This window comes from Nerophis ophidion, linkage group LG23 (assembly GCF_033978795.1).
Source record: "Nerophis ophidion isolate RoL-2023_Sa linkage group LG23, RoL_Noph_v1.0, whole genome shotgun sequence".
Lineage (NCBI taxonomy): Eukaryota > Metazoa > Chordata > Actinopteri > Syngnathiformes > Syngnathidae > Nerophis > Nerophis ophidion.
Window position 1 is genome coordinate 29,340,089 of NC_084633.1, and position 17,887 is coordinate 29,357,975.

At 37.4% G+C, this 17,887-nt stretch overlaps 1 protein-coding gene across 2 annotated transcripts in view; it reads left to right on the plus strand.

Annotated features, from left to right (window-relative positions):
• Window positions 1-11,921, plus strand: part of traf7 (TNF receptor-associated factor 7) — a 31,746-nt gene extending 19,825 nt beyond the window's left edge. For both annotated transcript variants that reach the window (XM_061885602.1, XM_061885603.1), the window contains exons 17-22: window positions 1,979-2,095; window positions 2,499-2,621; window positions 7,360-7,479; window positions 8,255-8,386; window positions 8,452-8,571; window positions 10,966-11,921. In XM_061885602.1, coding sequence (XP_061741586.1) covers window positions 1,979-2,095; window positions 2,499-2,621; window positions 7,360-7,479; window positions 8,255-8,386; window positions 8,452-8,571; window positions 10,966-10,980 — 627 coding nt within the window. In that variant the 3' untranslated portion in view covers window positions 10,981-11,921. The remainder of the gene's footprint in view (window positions 1-1,978; window positions 2,096-2,498; window positions 2,622-7,359; window positions 7,480-8,254; window positions 8,387-8,451; window positions 8,572-10,965) is intronic.
• Window positions 11,922-17,887: the final 5,966 nt, after the last annotated feature.

Below are 17,887 nucleotides of genomic sequence, written 5' to 3' on the forward strand. Positions count from 1 at the left end.
TTGCTAACTAGCTAACAACTGTGAGACAAAGTCGTCTAAAACATACAGTACAGGCCAAAAAATTGGACACACTTTCTCATTCAATGTGTTTTCTTTATTTTCATGACTATTTACATTGTAAATTGTCACTGAAGGCATCAAAACTATGACACCTGTGAAGTGAAAACCATTTCACCTGTTGAAGCTCATGGAGAGAATCCCAATAGTGTGCAAAGCAGTAATCAGAGCAAAGGGCAGATATTTTGAAGAAACTAGAATATAAAACATGTTTTAAGTTATTTCACCTTTTTTTGTTAAGTACATAACTCCACATGTGTTCGTTCATAGTTTTGATGCCTTCGGTGACAATTTACAATTTTATGGAGCCCTTTAAAGGACATAGAGGGGAAAAAAAGTTTTTTGCGAGATCTCGCAAAAGGTTTTTTTTCCTATGTCAGTGAACTGGAAGTAAAAAAGACACAGCGATGGTGAACCGGAAGTGAAAGAGACAAAGGGATGGCGGAGCCTACCCATCATCCGTGGGAGAAGTTTATTGATTTCTATTTTAGTATTGGCCTAACGTATAAAGACATCAAATCGTATCATGGTCCCACAACAGAGCACAGGTGATGGGTAGGCTCCCGCATGTTTCCCGCTCTTGTATCAATGTGTCTGTTTTACTTCCGGTTCACTGAAATAGGAAAAAAACCTTTTCCAATATCTCGCTAAAAGTATTGCGAGATCTCAGAAAACATCCATGTCCCTTTAGGGGCTCCATACAATGTAAATAGTCATGAAAATAAAGAAAACGCATTGATTGAGAAGGTGTGTCCAAACTTTTGGCCTGTACTGTAATTTAACTATCATTGTAGCCAAAGTCTGCCAGCTAAACTTTTTCAAAATTAATTAAATTACTTTTCTCTGTCAATTTTCAGTGCAATGAAAAAAGGCACAATAAGAATCACAAACACAAAACATTAGGCACAAATGCAATGCAGTGTGAGAATCACTATTCTAAACTAATATCTGATCAGTAGACCAAATTATGGAAGCTCTAAAAACTACAATATGGCCGACGGGGTGGAGACGCAGTCTAAATGGGCTTGCCTGGGAGGAGGGCTACAGCATGTGAATAAGACCGCCCACAAAACGCCGCATTCTGAAGAGACGGTCGGAAAGCGGCTTGAGGATGGTATGTAAAACATAATCCATGCAAAATTTTGACCAAAACTCCACCATTGCATGTTATGTAGACCAGTGTTTTTTAACCATTGGACCAGGGCCCATTGTTGGGCTGCGAACGCCCCCTCGAGGGCCGCCAACAATATCTGTTTACTAGCTGTGGTCTGTATGGGCCGCAGGGGTACTTTAATGACAATATCAAACAAACACAAGAAGTCTGTAGCTGAAGTCGTTAAGAAGAGTCTTAAGCGCAAAAATTATGACTAAAGTGATAAAGCTCTATTTTCATTTTAATTTCATTGACAGTTTATTTAACAAGTATATATATTATTATTTTAGTTAGAATGTATGTATTTTACCACTACATGTATGTATATTTATTTTTGTATCAGTGTTTATAAGTCCCGCCTTTTGCAGTATATTTGATTAGTATTCATTTTTGTAATCCGCCTGACCTAAGCCTTGATAATAATCTTTGTGATTAACCCATGCTTTCATATCATTTGACAAAGTTCATCCTGTTAAACTATAGGTAAGTTGGATATAATTATTGAATACTAATAAAATCAAGAGTAGGATTACTAATACAATGTTCATATCTGAGTGTGCCATGGGACCCTCTGTTGTGGAAAAGTTGAACCCCGCAGTCAAAAAGGTGAAGAACCCCTGTTGTGGACCATGTGGAAATGTTTTAAATGTTGATGGGAAAAAAACAGAACATGACCCCTTTTTAAAGCAATGTTGGGCAAAATTTCAACTTTCTGGCTGCTTGTATAGATGATGTAATAGAAAGTGTGTCTTTGTGTGCTGTGTGTAGGTATGGGACATCCAGACTCTGCAAAAAGTCAATACCATCCGTGCCCATGACAACCCTGTTTGTACGCTGGTCTCCTCCCACAACATGTTGTTCAGCGGCTCCCTCAAGGCCATTAAGGTACAGCCATGGCTCATCCAGTGTATGTGCTTGAAACCACCTGTGGCCTCTGGAGAGTGGAGACTTATCTATCCAGAATGTTGTATATTATAAGGGAGGAGGCATGTGCACTGTATGAAGAGGGACGTATCAATATCTGTTTCCATGGTTACGAGGAATGTAAAAAAAAAAAAAAAGGGGGGGGTGTATTTCTGTCCTTTCTTATGCAACTCAAGCAATTATCTCTAATCACATTTTGTTTTTACTATTTCAGTTGATGTGTATTTGTTCGAGGGTTCACCAGCGTTGTTTAATGAAATCTAGATGATCCAAGATAATTACACAATAACACACAATGTTGAATGAGTATTAGACACTATTGTACTGTACTGTGAAAGTGTCCCTAATGTGGTGGTGTTTGCAGGTGTGGGATATCGTGGGCACAGAGCTGAAGCTAAAGAAGGAGCTGACTGGGTTAAATCACTGGGTCAGAGCATTGGTGGCCTCCCAGAACCACTTGTACAGCGGCTCATATCAGACCATTAAGGTAAGGGGAAGGGGTTTCATTAACAACACATGAATCAGACGTTTTTCCGTCAACAAAACACACATAATTATAAATAATTACCCGCTCTGCAATGAGCCTGGTGTTATATGTACTTAGCTTATTTACTCAAATAGTGGCCTCTGCTCTAATAGACGCCGTGCCCTAATTAACTGCCAGGTGCGTTGCATACTTGAATGAAAGAGAAAGAAATTAGTGTAGACCTACCTGTGACCAACATACCGAAACAATATGGAATAGTGTATCATCATTGTTGCATTACAATTGTGTATGACCCACAATTAAATTTCCAACTACAATCACACATCTACTGTTGTATACCCGTTATTGTATAAAAAATTGGTCTGAATTATAAGGGCAACACTTTTGAGGCATTATTGTTCCTTGAAGCAAAGGTTTTGATTGATTGGAGCTTTTATTAGCAGATTGTGGGGGAAGAGAACGCATTATATGAAGCGGTACAGTTTACACAGTACAGTACGTTACTGTACTTTTTATGGTACAAATATATACTCTCAGCATAATACAGTCATCATACAAGTTAATCATCACTGATAAGCATCATATTAATGTTAAAATGTATCCATTCTAATAATAATTCTAATAATCTATTCTATTCTGTTCTAAAAAACAAAACAACTAAAAAGTAATCTTCTCTATTAAAATCCATGCAGTAACCAACAAAGACAGCTGACCTGAATAATTATAACAGAAACTGTCCCTATTTAAAACAACACAAAGCAATTATTATACAAACCCCGTTTCCATATGAGGTGGGAAATTGTGTTAGATGTAAATATTAACGGAATACAATGATTTGCAAATCCTTTCCAGCCATATTCAATTGAATGTACTACAAAGACAAGATATTCGATGTTCAAACTCAAACTTTTTTTTTCTTTTGCAAATGATAATTAACTTAGAATTTCATGGCTGCAACACGTGCCAAAGTAGTTGGGAAAGGGCATGTTCACCACTGTGTTACATCACCTTTTCTCTTAACAACACTCAATAAACGTTTGGGAACTGAGGAAACTAATTGTTGAAGCTTTGAAAGTGGAATTCTTTCCCATTCTTGTTTTATGTAGAGCTTCAGTCGTTCAGCAGTCCGGGGTGTTTGCTGTCGTATTTTACGTTTCATAATGCGCAACACATTTTCGATGGGAAACTGGTCTCAACTGCAGGCGGGCCAGGAAATTGCCCGCACTCCTTTTTTACGAAGCAACGCTATTGTGACACGTGCTGAATGTGGCTTGGCATTGTCTTGCTGAAATAAGCAGGGAAGTTGAATGAAAAAGACGGCGCTTAAATGGCAGCATATGTTGTTCCAAAACCTGTATGTACCTTTCAGCATTAATGGTGCCTTCACAGATGTGTAAGTTACCCATGCTTTGGGCACTAATACACCCCTATACCATCACAGATAATGGCTTTTGAACTTTGCGTCGATAACAGTCTGGATGGTTCGCTTCCCCTTTGGTCCGGATGACACAATGTCGAATATTTCCAAAAACAATTTGAAATGTGGACTCGTCAGACCACAGAACAATTTTCCACTTTGCATCAGTCCATCTTAGATGATCTCGGGCCCAGAGAAGTCGGCGGCGTTTCTGGATGTTGTTGATAAATGGCTTTCGCTTTGCATAGTAGAGCTTTAACTTGCACTTACAGATGTAGCGACAAACTGTGTTTGGTGACTGTGGTTTTATGAAGTGTTCCTGAGCCCATGTGGTGATATCCTTTAGAGATTGATGTCGGTTTTTGATACAGTGCCGTCTGAGGGAAGGTCACGGTCATTCAATGTTGGTTTCCGGCCATGCCGCTTACGTGGAGTGATTTCTCCAGATCCTCTGAAGCTTTTTTTTTTGATATTATGGAATGTAGATGTTGAAATCCCTAAATTTCTTGCAATTGCACTTTGAGACACGTTCTTAAACTGTTTGACTATTTGCACACGCAGTTGTGGACAAAGGGGTGTACCTCGTCCCATCCTTTCTTGTGAAAGACTGAGCATTTTTTGGGAAGCTGTTTTTATACCCAATCATGGCACCCACCTGTTCCCAATTAGCCTGCACACATGTGGGATGTTCCAAATAAGTGTTTGATGAGCATTCCTCAACTTTATCAGTATTTATTGCCACCTTTCCCAACTTCTTTGTCACCTGTTGCTGGCATCAAATTCTAAAGTTAGTGATTATTTGCAAAAAAAAAATGTTTATCAGTTTGAAATATGTTGTCTTTGTAGCATATTCAACTGAATATGGGTTGAAAATGATTTGCAAATCATTGTATTCCATTTATATTTACATCTAACACAATTTCCCAACTCATATGGAAACGGGGTTTGTAGGAATACAATATTTGTTGATCCTTCTCACTTAAACACAAAATCTTAACAGTGTAATTTTTTCCAACATGACTTGAAGGGAAATGTGTACTATTTTTGTTCTCTTTATGCACTTACAATCTTCAATGATATAGAGCAGTCATTCTCAAACTGTGGTACCACTATTGGTACGCGGGCTCCATCTAGTGGCACGCCAAATAATCACTTAATTAAATATTCAAACACAGTGTTACTGTTCAAACTGTGTGTAATGTTACAGTGGCCAACATATTAAATATACTTGTTGAATAAAACCTCGGCCTTGTTTTTAATGAATACTTAAGCCAGGGTGCCCATTATGTCGATCTCAAGCTACCAGTCGATCGTGGAGCCAGCCAGGCATTAAAAAAATAGACATAAAAATTTGCGATCATCAGTCTTCACTACGACGTCAATTTCGTCACTTGGTCACCGAGGGTCTTGTGGGATGACGCTGGCTGCTGCGAGCTCATTATTAAGACAAATTAACTGCCAGGAAGGCGAGAAACGCTTTTTATTTCAATAGACTCTTGCGCCGTACCTGCCGTCAAAACTCTAAAGACCGATTGCACAGTTCCTACCTTCACAATAAAAGCGCTGCTTTATCCTGCCTGCGCTAACAAAATAAAGAGTCTCAGAAAGCTAGTGCACACAAACTAAAAGCTAGGGATTTTGCCGCCAATTAATTTCTAGTAAAGTGTATAAAAAGGAGTATGGAATCTGGACAAATAAGATGCCAAAACCAACCACTTTTATGTGGAATTGGAATGAAAAAAATTACTTTTTTTCGCCTCCATTTGACAATGTGGACTTTATCATCACTACTGTCTGATTCCAATCAATACAAATCATCAGAATCAGGTAATACACCAACTTATATTTTTGTCTTCATGAAAGAAAGGAATGTATGTGTATTACACCTGCTTTGTTATCATTAAACACTTTTAACCTGTTAACAAAAAGGTGTCTTTCATAAATGAACAAATATAAATTACATATATGAATGAGGTAGATCGCCTCAATTTGGTAAAATGAAAAGTAGCCCGCCTGCAGAAAAAGTGTGGGCACCCCTGACTTAAAGGCCTACTGAAATCAGATTTTCTTATTTAAACGGGGATAACCGGCACATTCTATGTGTCATACTTGATCATTTCACGATATTGCCATATTTTTGCTGAAAGGATTTAGTAGAGAACATCCACGATAAAGTTTGCAACTTTCGGTGTTAAGAGAAATGCCCTGCCTCTACCTGAAGTCGCTGACGATGACGTCACACGTGTGGGGGCTCCTCACATATTCACTTTGATTTTAATGGGAGCCTCCAACAAAAAGTGCTATTCGGACCGAGAAAACGACAATTTCCCTATTAATTTGAGCGAGGATGAAAGATTCGTGTTTGAGAATATTGATAGCGACGGACTAGAGAAAAAAAAAAAAAAAAGCGTGATTGCATTGGGACGGATTCCGATGTTTTTAGACCCATTTACTAGGATAATTCTGGGAAATCCCTTATCTTTCTATTGTGTTGCCAGTGTTTTAGTGAGTTAAATAGTACCTGATAGTCGGAGGTGTACGTCCACGGGTGTCTTGACGCCAATGTCTCAGGGGAGTCGACGGCAGCTTTATGGACGGCACAAGCTCAGCTTTTCTCCGGTAAGAAGTGACTTTTTACCACAATTTTCTCACCGAAACCTGCTGGTTGACATTCCGTCGTGATTCATGGTTGCTTGACCGCGCTCTGATCCATTGTAAAGCTTCACCTCCAGGAATTTTAAACAAGGAATCACCGTTTGTCTGTGTGGCTAAAGGCTAAAGCTTCCCAGCTCCATCTTTCTACTGTGACTTCTCCAATATTAATTGAACAAATTGCAAAAGATTCAGCAACACAGATCTCCAAAATACTGTGTATTTATGCCGTTAAAGCAGACGACTTTTAGCTATGTGTGTGTGTGCAGCACTCATACTTCCTAAAAACCTGTGACATCACGCGTACACGTCATCATTACGCGCCGTTTTCAAGACAAAACTCCCGGGAAATTTAAAATTGTAATTTAGTAAACTAAAAACACCGTATTGGCATGTGTTGCAATGTTAATATTTCATCATTGATATATAAACTATCAGACTGCGTGGTGGGTAGTAATGGGTTTCAGTAGGCCTTTAAGCCTACTACACCACTGTATTTTAATGTTGGTCACTCTGGTGGCACTTCGACAGCCAAGTTTTTTGTGAGGCGGTACTTGTGGAAAAAAAAATTGAGAATCACTGATATAGGGGACAATATTGAAGACACTTGCTGCTGTCCTTGCTGCTGGCTTCTTGTAGTTTACAGCTCTTCTTCTGTTTACCTGGCAGATTTGGGACATCCGCTCCCTGGAATGTGTCCACGTCTTACAGACCAGCGGCGGGAGTGTCTACTCCATCGCTGTCACCACCCACCACATAGTCTGTGGCACCTATGAAAACCTCATTCATGTAAGTTCATTTGTTCGTTGGGTCCTCTTAATCCATCCATCCATCCATCCATCATCTTCCGCTTATCCGAGGTCGGGTCGCGGGGGCAGCAGCCTAAGCAGGGAAGCCCAGACTTCCCTATCTCCAGCCACTTCGTCTAGCTCTTCCCGGGGGATCCCGAGGCGTTCCCAGGCCAGCCGGGAGACATAGTCTTCCCAACGTGTCCTGGGTCTTCCCCGTGGCCTCCTACCAGCTGGACGTGCCCTAAACACATCCCTAGGGAGGCGTTCGGGTGGCATCCTGACCAGATGCCCGAACCACTTCATCTGGCTCCTCTCGATGTGGAGGAGCAGCGGCTTTACGTTGAGTTCCTCCCGGATGGCAGAGCTTCTCACCCTATCTCTAAGGGAGAGCCCCGCCACCCGGCGGAGGAAACTCATTTCGGCCGCTTGTACCCGTGATCTTATCCTTTCGGTCATGACCCAAAGCTCATGACCATAGGTGAGGATGGGAACGTAGATCGACCGGTAAATTGAGAGCTTTGCCTTCCGGCTCAGCTCCTTCTTCACCACAACGGATCGATACAACGTCCGCATTACTGAAGACGCCGCACCGATCCGCCTGTCGATCTCACGATCCACTCTTCCCCCACTCGTGAACAAGACTCCTAGGTATTTGAACTCCTCCACTTGGGGCAGGGTCTCCTCCCCAACCCGGAGATGGCACTCCACCCTTGTCCTCTTAATCCATTTATATGTTTAAAAACATTTATTAAAAATATGTTTATCTCGTCCAGGTGTGGGACATCGAGTCCAAAGAGCAGGTGCGGACCCTGACCGGACACGTGGGGACCGTTTATGCGCTCGCTGTCATCTCTACGCCTGACCAGACTAAAGTGTTCAGTGCCTCCTACGACCGTTCACTCAGGGTGAGGAAGGTGTTTCTGCGGATATGCTACTTCACTGCAGAGAATACATATATTTTTTTGTGCAGGTTTGGAGCATGGACAACATGATCTGCACCCAGACCCTGCTCAGACACCAGGGCAGTGTCACAGCTCTGGCTGTGTCCCGAGGTCGCCTTTTCTCTGGAGCGGTGGACAGTACGGTGAAGGTAGCGTGCTTAAATTTCACTTCCTTTCTACATGCATCGCCTCCCAGTCTACTCCATCCAGTCAAGGACCAGGATGTTGTGGCGTTTCTTTGTCAAAATAAAAGCACTGACTGCAAGAGCATTTGTAGAACACAACCAGCCTCAGTCAAGTGCCTAATCATACCACAGGATTTCAAATCATTCTAAGTGATTGAACAATTTTCCAGTCATAAAAAGCATTCGGAAAATGAGTAAAAGGTCCTGGAAACAGTTAAGTTATCCTAGAAAATAGGTAATCCAATGCAAACAGACTAAATTTTAAATTTTCCTGACGGAATAAATAAAGTACTATCTAATCTAATCTAAAATGTATGCACAAGCTTGTCTGTTGTCACTTTATATTTTAGGCAACATTAAGGGGGATTATTAGTTTACTTAAATTGTTTTGTAATTTAAAAATAAAAAAGTTTTGCATTCTTATTTATTCAAAATAGCCTCCCTTTGCTCTGATTACTGCTTTGCACACTGTAGGCATTCTCTCAATTAGCTTCAAGAGGTAGTCACCTGAAATGGTTTTCACTTCACCGGTGTGCTCGAAGCTCATAGAGAGAATGCCAAGAGTGTGCAAAGTAGTGATTAGAGCAAATGGTGGTCATTTTCAAGAAACAAGAATATAAAACATGTTTTCAGTTATTTCACCTTTTTTTCAAATACATAACTCCACATGTGTTCATTCATAGTTTTGATACCTTCAGTGACAATCTAAAATGTAAATAGTCATGAAAATATTGAAAACCCTTTGAATGAGAAGGTGTGTCCAAACTTCAGGCCTGTAGTGTGTGTGTGTATACTGTATATGTGTATGTATATATATATATATAAATTAGGGGGTGTGGGAAAAAATCGATTCGAATTTGAATCGCGATTCTCACGTTGTGCGATTCAGAATCGATTCTCATTTTTTAAAAATCGATGTATTTATTTATTTTTTTAATCAGTCCAACAAAACAATACACACCAATACCATAACAATGCAATCCAATTCCAAAACCAAACCTGACCCAGCAACACTTAGAACTGCAATAAACAGAGCAATTGAGAGAAGACACAAACACGACACAGAACAAAACAAAAGTAGTGAAACAAAAATTAATATTATCAACAACAGTATCAATATTAGTTATAATTTCAGCATAGCAGTGATTAAAAATCCCTCATTGACATTATCATTAGACATTTACAAAAATAAAAAAAGTGGCTTACACTTGCATTGCACCTCATAAGCTTGACAACACACTATGTCCAATATTTTCACAAAGATAAAATAAGTCATATTTTTGGTTTGTTTAATAGTTAAAACTAAATTACATTATTGCAATCAGTTGATAAAACATTGTCCTTTACAATTATAAAAGCTTTTTACCAAAATCTACTACTCTGCTTGCATGTCAGTAGACTGCGGTAGATCTTGCGGAAATCCTATGTATTGAATGAATAGACAATCCTTTTAAATCGGGAAAAAATCGTTTTTGAATCGAGAATTGTGTTGATTTGAAAAAAAAAATCGATTTTGAATCGAATCGTGACTCCAAGAATCGATATTAAATCAAATCGTGGGACACCCACAGCTAATATATATATATATATATATATATATATATATATATATATATATATATATATATATATATATATATATACAGTATATATATAAAAACATACATATATATATATATATATACACACACACACAAATATATACACACACACACATATATATATGTGTGTGTGTGTATATATTTGTGTGTGTGTGTATATATATGTATGTATGTTTTTATATATATACTGTATCTATATGTATGTGTGTATGTACTTTATATGATTAGAACATTTTAGCATTATGTTTATATGTAATTACAATAGATAGATAGATAGTACTTTATTAATTCCTTCGGGAGAGTTCTTTCAGGAAAATTAAACATTAAAACAGTGTGTTGATCCTAAACTTAAGGGCAAGGAAAAACTCACCCCAGTGAGGACATATACCACAATAATATTGTTACATGAGATTTTAATACTTTTACATCTCCAATCAGCAATGAGTATCATTAGGTACATCTTTACATTGTAATCACTTCACAAATATATTTATCTTGTTTTTTATTGGCCCTCGGCATACCGTGAACTAAAAAGAATTCAATATTCTAGTGTGTGTTGTTAGATAGTACTCTAATTTGCTCTGTCGCTTGTAACACAAAGTTGTCGTGTAAAAATACTACAATAGCTTTCAGCACAGTAGAGCAGGAGAAGTTATGGCCTATATGTAGGATACTACAGATGGAAAGTCCTAAATACATATGACTTTTTTTCTTTCTTTAATTACTCCTTAATTGGACATTTGCGTGTGTTCCGCAGGTGTGGACATGCTGAACAAACCCCAGCGCACGTTGACATGCTCGCGTGTGTCAGCGAGACCTCAAGACTCCATTTCTTTCTCGTTTGTTTGTCTTCACGGCCACAGTCCTAAAAGTACTTGCTTGAAGACCGTGGAGGTCGTCATGCCTAACGGGTCCCCAGGGACCCCCTCATCACACCACGTGCATTATGGCGGACACAGACGTTGCCTGTAAATGCAGTCGGTAAGATTTTAGTGACCTGATGGACTGACGATGATAGCGCAGACTGCTAGAAGAACTTGTTACGGCTGGTTTCACAAACAGTGTTCATGTTCAATGCAGCCTCTTGAATTTCCTATTTACAGTATTGTGTAAAGTGAGATTACACTCCACAGTGACTGAGGGAAAAATGTCTCTTTAACATTTCTCTGCTCCTGGTAAGCTTTGTGAAACCAGCCTTTAACGGAATAAGTTGCATCAAATATATGTCATGCTGGTCAGTCCGTTACTTGTGTAAAAAAAGAAGGAAAAAAAAAATGCAAATAAGTTTTTATGAGTGCCATATATGTAAGGAGCTTGAGGACAATTGTCTAACTCGGTGTAACGCACATTAGTACCGAACCACGAGCTTTGTGTGCAGGTAGCGATGGTGGAACCAATAAACTCCAAAACAAAGTGCCACTGAGCACATGTGACAGGCAAGCACCCATATTGGGTTAAATATTGGCCCGTAGTCATAGCAACGTGTCGGCAACAGCCCACATCAAATTTGAGTCTGCTGCGCAACCACAGATCTTGTGACATAAGCATTTGAAGACGTAAACATTAGAGAACTCTCACAGATTTTACTTTCATGTTAGTGCACATATGACCACTACGTCGATATTTCTTGTATACGTGTAATCATGTGAGCTTGACTTGATCATCGATCAATAAAACTGTTGTACTCTTTGGCAACGAGTTGTATTCAAACAATGGAAGTAAATGTCATCTTCTCTCCTTTTATTAGTGAATTGCAACCACTCCATGGAGCATTAATGGCAACATTTGATCCAATTTGTACCCCTTGCTTGAAAAGAGGCGTTAAGTAGTACCATGGTAGAGATGTGACATTCGCAAACGGGGAGAGTCTTTTGAACTGCTTTTATGAGTGAACGATAAGAGCCGTTTCACAGTCATGAGCCGTTGTTTATGCACATGCAGATACAGCGGCAACTAGATTAGAAAATTAGATAAAGAAAACAGCATTTGGATTTATTTTTTAATGAATTTTAATGGGTTTCAATTAATTATTTTTATCCACTTTTCTGATTATTTGTTCTACTGTATAAAGAAGTTCAATTGTACACACGCCACATATTTTTTGTTAACAATTTTATTAGGTTTTAACTTGTATTCTAGTTTTATTTATACGTTTCATCTACATAAATACATTTTCTTCTTATTCATTATTTGTATATATATATTTTTTTATCTAGTGCTTAAATGCTCTTGGACTACAACGTTTTTAAGGTAAGGAAAAATTCTAAATAATGACCACTGTAAGGAATGTTGACAAAAAAAACCTCAAATAAAATTGTAGACAATATTTTAGAATAATTACCACCAATAAAGACATATTTGTGTAAATTTACAATATACAGTTTAACAAACCAGTTATTGTTTCCTTGATTAAAATAAATGTTTGAAAAAGAACTATAATGATGTATGATATTTATAATAATATCTAATGGATGGATGGATATGTAATAATATATAATAATAAGTCAGTCTTTTGAAAGGAATGGCTCAAAATCAGGCTTCTTTCAAAGAGCTATAAATCCATTCTCTACAAGATGGCGACCATTGAGGGCCGTAAGTGTCAATACCACAACCCTCTAACCGTTATTGATGTGCGGTACCACTGGTTTTCTTTCAGACCCAGACAGAGGTAGATTCAGGCTGGTATCGGCCATACTAATACTTTGTGCAAATATGCATTAAAGCGTCTGCTAAAATTTAAAAAGTTATGTATTTGCAGGCATGTTTCATAGCATAAAGAATACGATACACAGTTTTTTGGTGTTTTTTTTTTTATTTAAGTACATTGAGGCAGTAGTGTGAATAACAATATAGCCAAACTATTACAACAGAAAAACCAGAGGATAAAATAATTCAAAGAAAAAGAGCAAAAAAATTGGTATATAATTGCAAAAAGTTGAAATGATCTAACTAATAATAATATTCTTAGTCACCTATAACAAAGCTGACAAAATATTATTTAGCATTTTAATTTTTTTGTTTGAGCTGATTTAGCTGAATTTTCTGGCTCAAAGCGCCACCAAAAGAAAAATGGGACACATGTCCACCATAAAAGTGACATTTTCTGAAAGAAAACAAGTATGTAGACAACTTCCTCTTGCATAAATCTTGCCCCCACCCAAGATGGCCACTTTAATGAGCTGCCCTGCTAATGCCTGAAATAAAAAATATTACAACATGAAGGATGACCGTTGGGTCGACAAAATGTTAGTTTCATGAATAGTAATTGAAAAAACAATTGATTTTTGAATATTATTTTGAAATACAAAAAGATTTTGAAAATAATGTTTTGTTTTTCAGTGTCAAAGTGCAAAACAGTTTAATTTGAATTTTAGATTTCCTACAAACAAAAACAGAGAAATGAAAAAAAAAATAGTTTATGTGCAATTACGCAGATTTTCATTCCAATCCAAAATTCAGGCTGGTATCTGCGATACCGATACTTTGTGCAAATATATTTATGGTGTCAAATGATGCCATTATTTTGCACTGAATGCATTCTCTTCTTTAAAGTCAACTTTGTATGTAGTGCCTACAATAAAAATATACATAGTGTTGTTTCATAATACTACAGTATTGACAGCGCTTCGCTTTTTCCACATTTTATGTTACAGCCTTATTCCAAAATGGAATAAATTAATTTTTGTCTTCAAAATTCTACACACAATACTCTATGATGAAAATATGACAGGGTTTTTTTTTTTGTGCAAATTTTTTATTCCATTTATTCCACAATGGAATAAATACAATTTTTGTCCTCAAAATTCTATACACAGTACTCCATAAAGATAAAGACAGCGAAGTTAAACGTTACATTACGTACATTGCCAAAAGTTAAAATGTGAGTTTTGTTTTCCTGAGTACTGCATTTTCCTAACTGATATTAAAATGTCCACTGTAGAGGACGTTCAGACCTTTTTGTCCTCAAAATTATACACTCAATACCCTATAAAGAGCATATGACTTTTTTTGGGGGGGGGGTTGCAAATATATTATTCCATTTATTCCAAAATGGAACAAAATAATTTTTGTCCTCCAAATTCTTCACACAATAACCCATAGTGAAAATATGACTTTTTTTTTGTTTTTGCAAATTTATTATTCCATTTATTCCACAATGGAATGATTCTACACACAATACTCCATAAAGATTAAGCCAACGAAGTTAAACGTGACATTACGTACATTGCCAAAAGTTAAAATGTGAGTTAGTTTTTCTGAGAAGCTGAATTTTTCCAAACTTATATTAACATGTCCGCTGTAGAGGATGTTCAGACCTTTTTGTCCCCAAAATTCTACACTCAATACCCTATAATGACAATATGACATTTTTTCGGGGTTGCAAATATATTATTCCATTTATTCAAAAATGGAACAAAATCATTTTTGTCCTCAAAATTCTACACACAATACCCCATAATGAAAATATAACTGTTTTTTTTGTAAATTTTTTATCCATTTATTCCGCAATGGACTAAATACAATTTTTGTCCTCAAAATGCTACACACAATACCCCATAAAGATATAAAGCCATCAAAGTTAAACCTGACATTACGTACAGTGCCAAAAGTTAAAACATGAGTTAGATTTTATGAGAAACTGAATTTTTCCAAACTTATATTAACATGTCCGCTGTAGAGGACGTTGAGTGGCCCCGGCAGGGGGCGACAGCGAGGCATATGTGCTAAAATGAAGCAGCAGTGAGTGAGTCGACCTTGAAAAAACTCAATCGTGAACATTGGACTTTAGACAGCAACCAAGTATGAATGTATTGGAATTTCTGACATTGATGTCTTTTGTATTGGTGGTCGTGTTGTTTTAGACTGTTTAACTCTGGCGATCAAAACTGATTAAATACATGTAGTGCTGAATTGGACCAGCAGAGGGCAATAAAGCTACATCTTAGGTTTATTTGCGCTAAACCACATGTGTGCAATGTTTGCTGTGTGTTTTAACACTAAGCTTTCTATTTTATTTATCTAACATACACAATGGACATTATTAATGTAAAATACACAATGGACGTTATACTTTTGTAACGTGTATATTAGGGCTGCAACGATGAGTCGACAATAACATTTGTGCAGGTATCATAAGATTACATTAAATAGCCAACATTTTAAGAATTATTAAAAGACAGAATTCTATACCTGCGATGAGGTGGCGACTTGTCCAGGCTGTACCCCGCCTTCCGCCGGAATGCAGCTGAGATAGGCTCCAGCGACCCCAAAAGGGACAAGCGGTAGGAAATGGATGGATGGATAATTCTCTACAGAGTGCTAACACTGCCAAGAGTTCATCAGTAGTCAGCAGTTTTTTAACTTCACAAAATGCTTTTAGATTTTGTGTTTTGTTTTTTGTTTTTATTGCTGCTATTTTAACTGTTTTTAAAAATACATAAACAAGGTTAATTTTTTTGTTTTGTTTTTTTTTTAGCAATTTGCCTTTCCTTTCTTTTAAATGGAAAACATTTTTGTATATATTTTTAATTTTGTAACAGCTGAATGAGCAGCAGAGTTACTGTAAGGGTTGTCTCGATAACAATATTTTGGTACCGGTACCAAAATGCATTTTATTTTGATACTTTTCTAAATAAATGGGACCAGAAAAATGGCAAATTTGCTTTATTTTAACAAAACAATCTTAAGGTACATTAAACATACGTTTCTTAAGGCAATCAAAGAACTATTTCATTCTTAAATACAATAGTAAACGTACAAAACAACTTGTCTTTTAGTAGTAAGTAAACAAACAAAGGCTGTTAATTAGTCTGCTGACATATGCAGTAACATATTGTGTCATTTATCTACCTATTATTTTGTCAACATTAAGAGGGACAAAGTGTAAAAAAATATTATTAATCTACTTGTTAATTTACTGTTAATATCTGCTTATTTTCCGTTTTATCTTGTTCTATCTACACTTCTGTTAAAATGTAATAATCACTTATTTTTCGGTTGTTTGCTATTTAACATTAGTTTTGGATGATACCACAATTGTAGGTATCGATCCGATAACAAGTAGTCACAGGATCATGCATTGGTCATATTCAAAGTCCTCATGTGTTCAAGGACATATTTACTGAGTTTATGAATTTTAAAAAAAGGAAAAAAGATTTTGTGACGATAAAAAATTTCAATGTAATCATATTTGTATCGACTGGATACGCTCCTGCACTTGGTATCATTACAATGGACGTCAGGTGTAGCTCCACCCATGGCATGTGTTAGCATTCAGCCGCGCTAGCTTTTGTTACCGTTGATGCCAGTGAGTTATTGTATCCTCCTACGGTGTGTAGTGAAGCATGGTATGAATTACATTTTTGTCCTCAAAATTCTACACACAATACCCCATAAAGATATAACCATCTAAGTTAAACGTGACATTACGTACACTGCAAAAAGTTAAAAAGTGAGTTAGATTTTATGAGAAACTGAATTTTCCAAACTAATATTAAAATGTCCACTGTAGAGGACGCTGAGACATTTTTTGTCCTCAAAATTCTACACACAATACCCTATAAAGACAATATGACGTGTTTTTTGTTTATTTATTTTTTTTAAGGGGTGGAGGGGGGTTATATTGTTACATTTATTCCAAAATTAAACAAATTCATTTTTGTCCTCAAAATTCTACACACAATACCCCATAATGAAAATGTGACTTTTATTTTATTGTTTTTCTTAAGGCAATCGAAGTGATAATGATAATGCGGTGATAATGATACTTGTCAGAAACTTACTTTATTTGTAGCCATAGAGACAAGGAATAGTGATTTGTTGAAGTAGCTAAAACACTGCGGATGGATGTTAGCTGCTTGTCATGTTTTACAGTACCGCTTCCTGAGGGTGTTTCCGTGTTATAACTTCAACCTTATTGTTAGTTTTTAAGTTAAAATGCGTCCATTCTCCATTTTCTGTTCACACAATGTGTCTGCATGTAAGTACTCTGTGATTGTGTGCTGCCGAACATGCTCCTCTGCTTGTAAAACCAGCAATGTCATGACGTGTTGATGCGCCGTCATGCCCGGGAACCGCTACTTTTCAAAGAGAGTATAGTACCGTTTTTAAATCATTAGTACTACGTTACAATACTAGTACTGATATACAGTGCAACCCTACGATCTATTTACCACACTATTTATTTTTTAAGTACTAAATACTGGTACTAGTATATGCTGATGGAGGGCAGGCCGATACCAATAAAATAACATAAAAAAGACCGATATACGTCAAAATGGCAAACATCGGTGCATCTCTGGTGTGAATGTGACAAAAAAGCAGGACGATGCACTTTGTATAGAACGTTTATTTCTTCAGAGCAAATGGTGGTAAGATGCAGTCACCGCAAGCACACCGACCACACACTGCAACACACACTCGTACACGTTTCGCACAATCAAAAGCAGAGCAACACGAAACCTGCACGCGCACGCCGTCTCGCCACACTGGCGCACCGCAGCAGAAGTCTGGTATCTGCTCCTATAAGCACAGGCGGGGGGGGGGGAATCTATTTTGTTTCTAAATAAAATCCCAAACCACGCAGTTGGTGTGTGTCTTCAGCCCGACCACACACAACGTGACCTCGTCACGCACGACGACGCAGGGAGGAGAAACGAACGTGTTTTTAAAACGCTGCA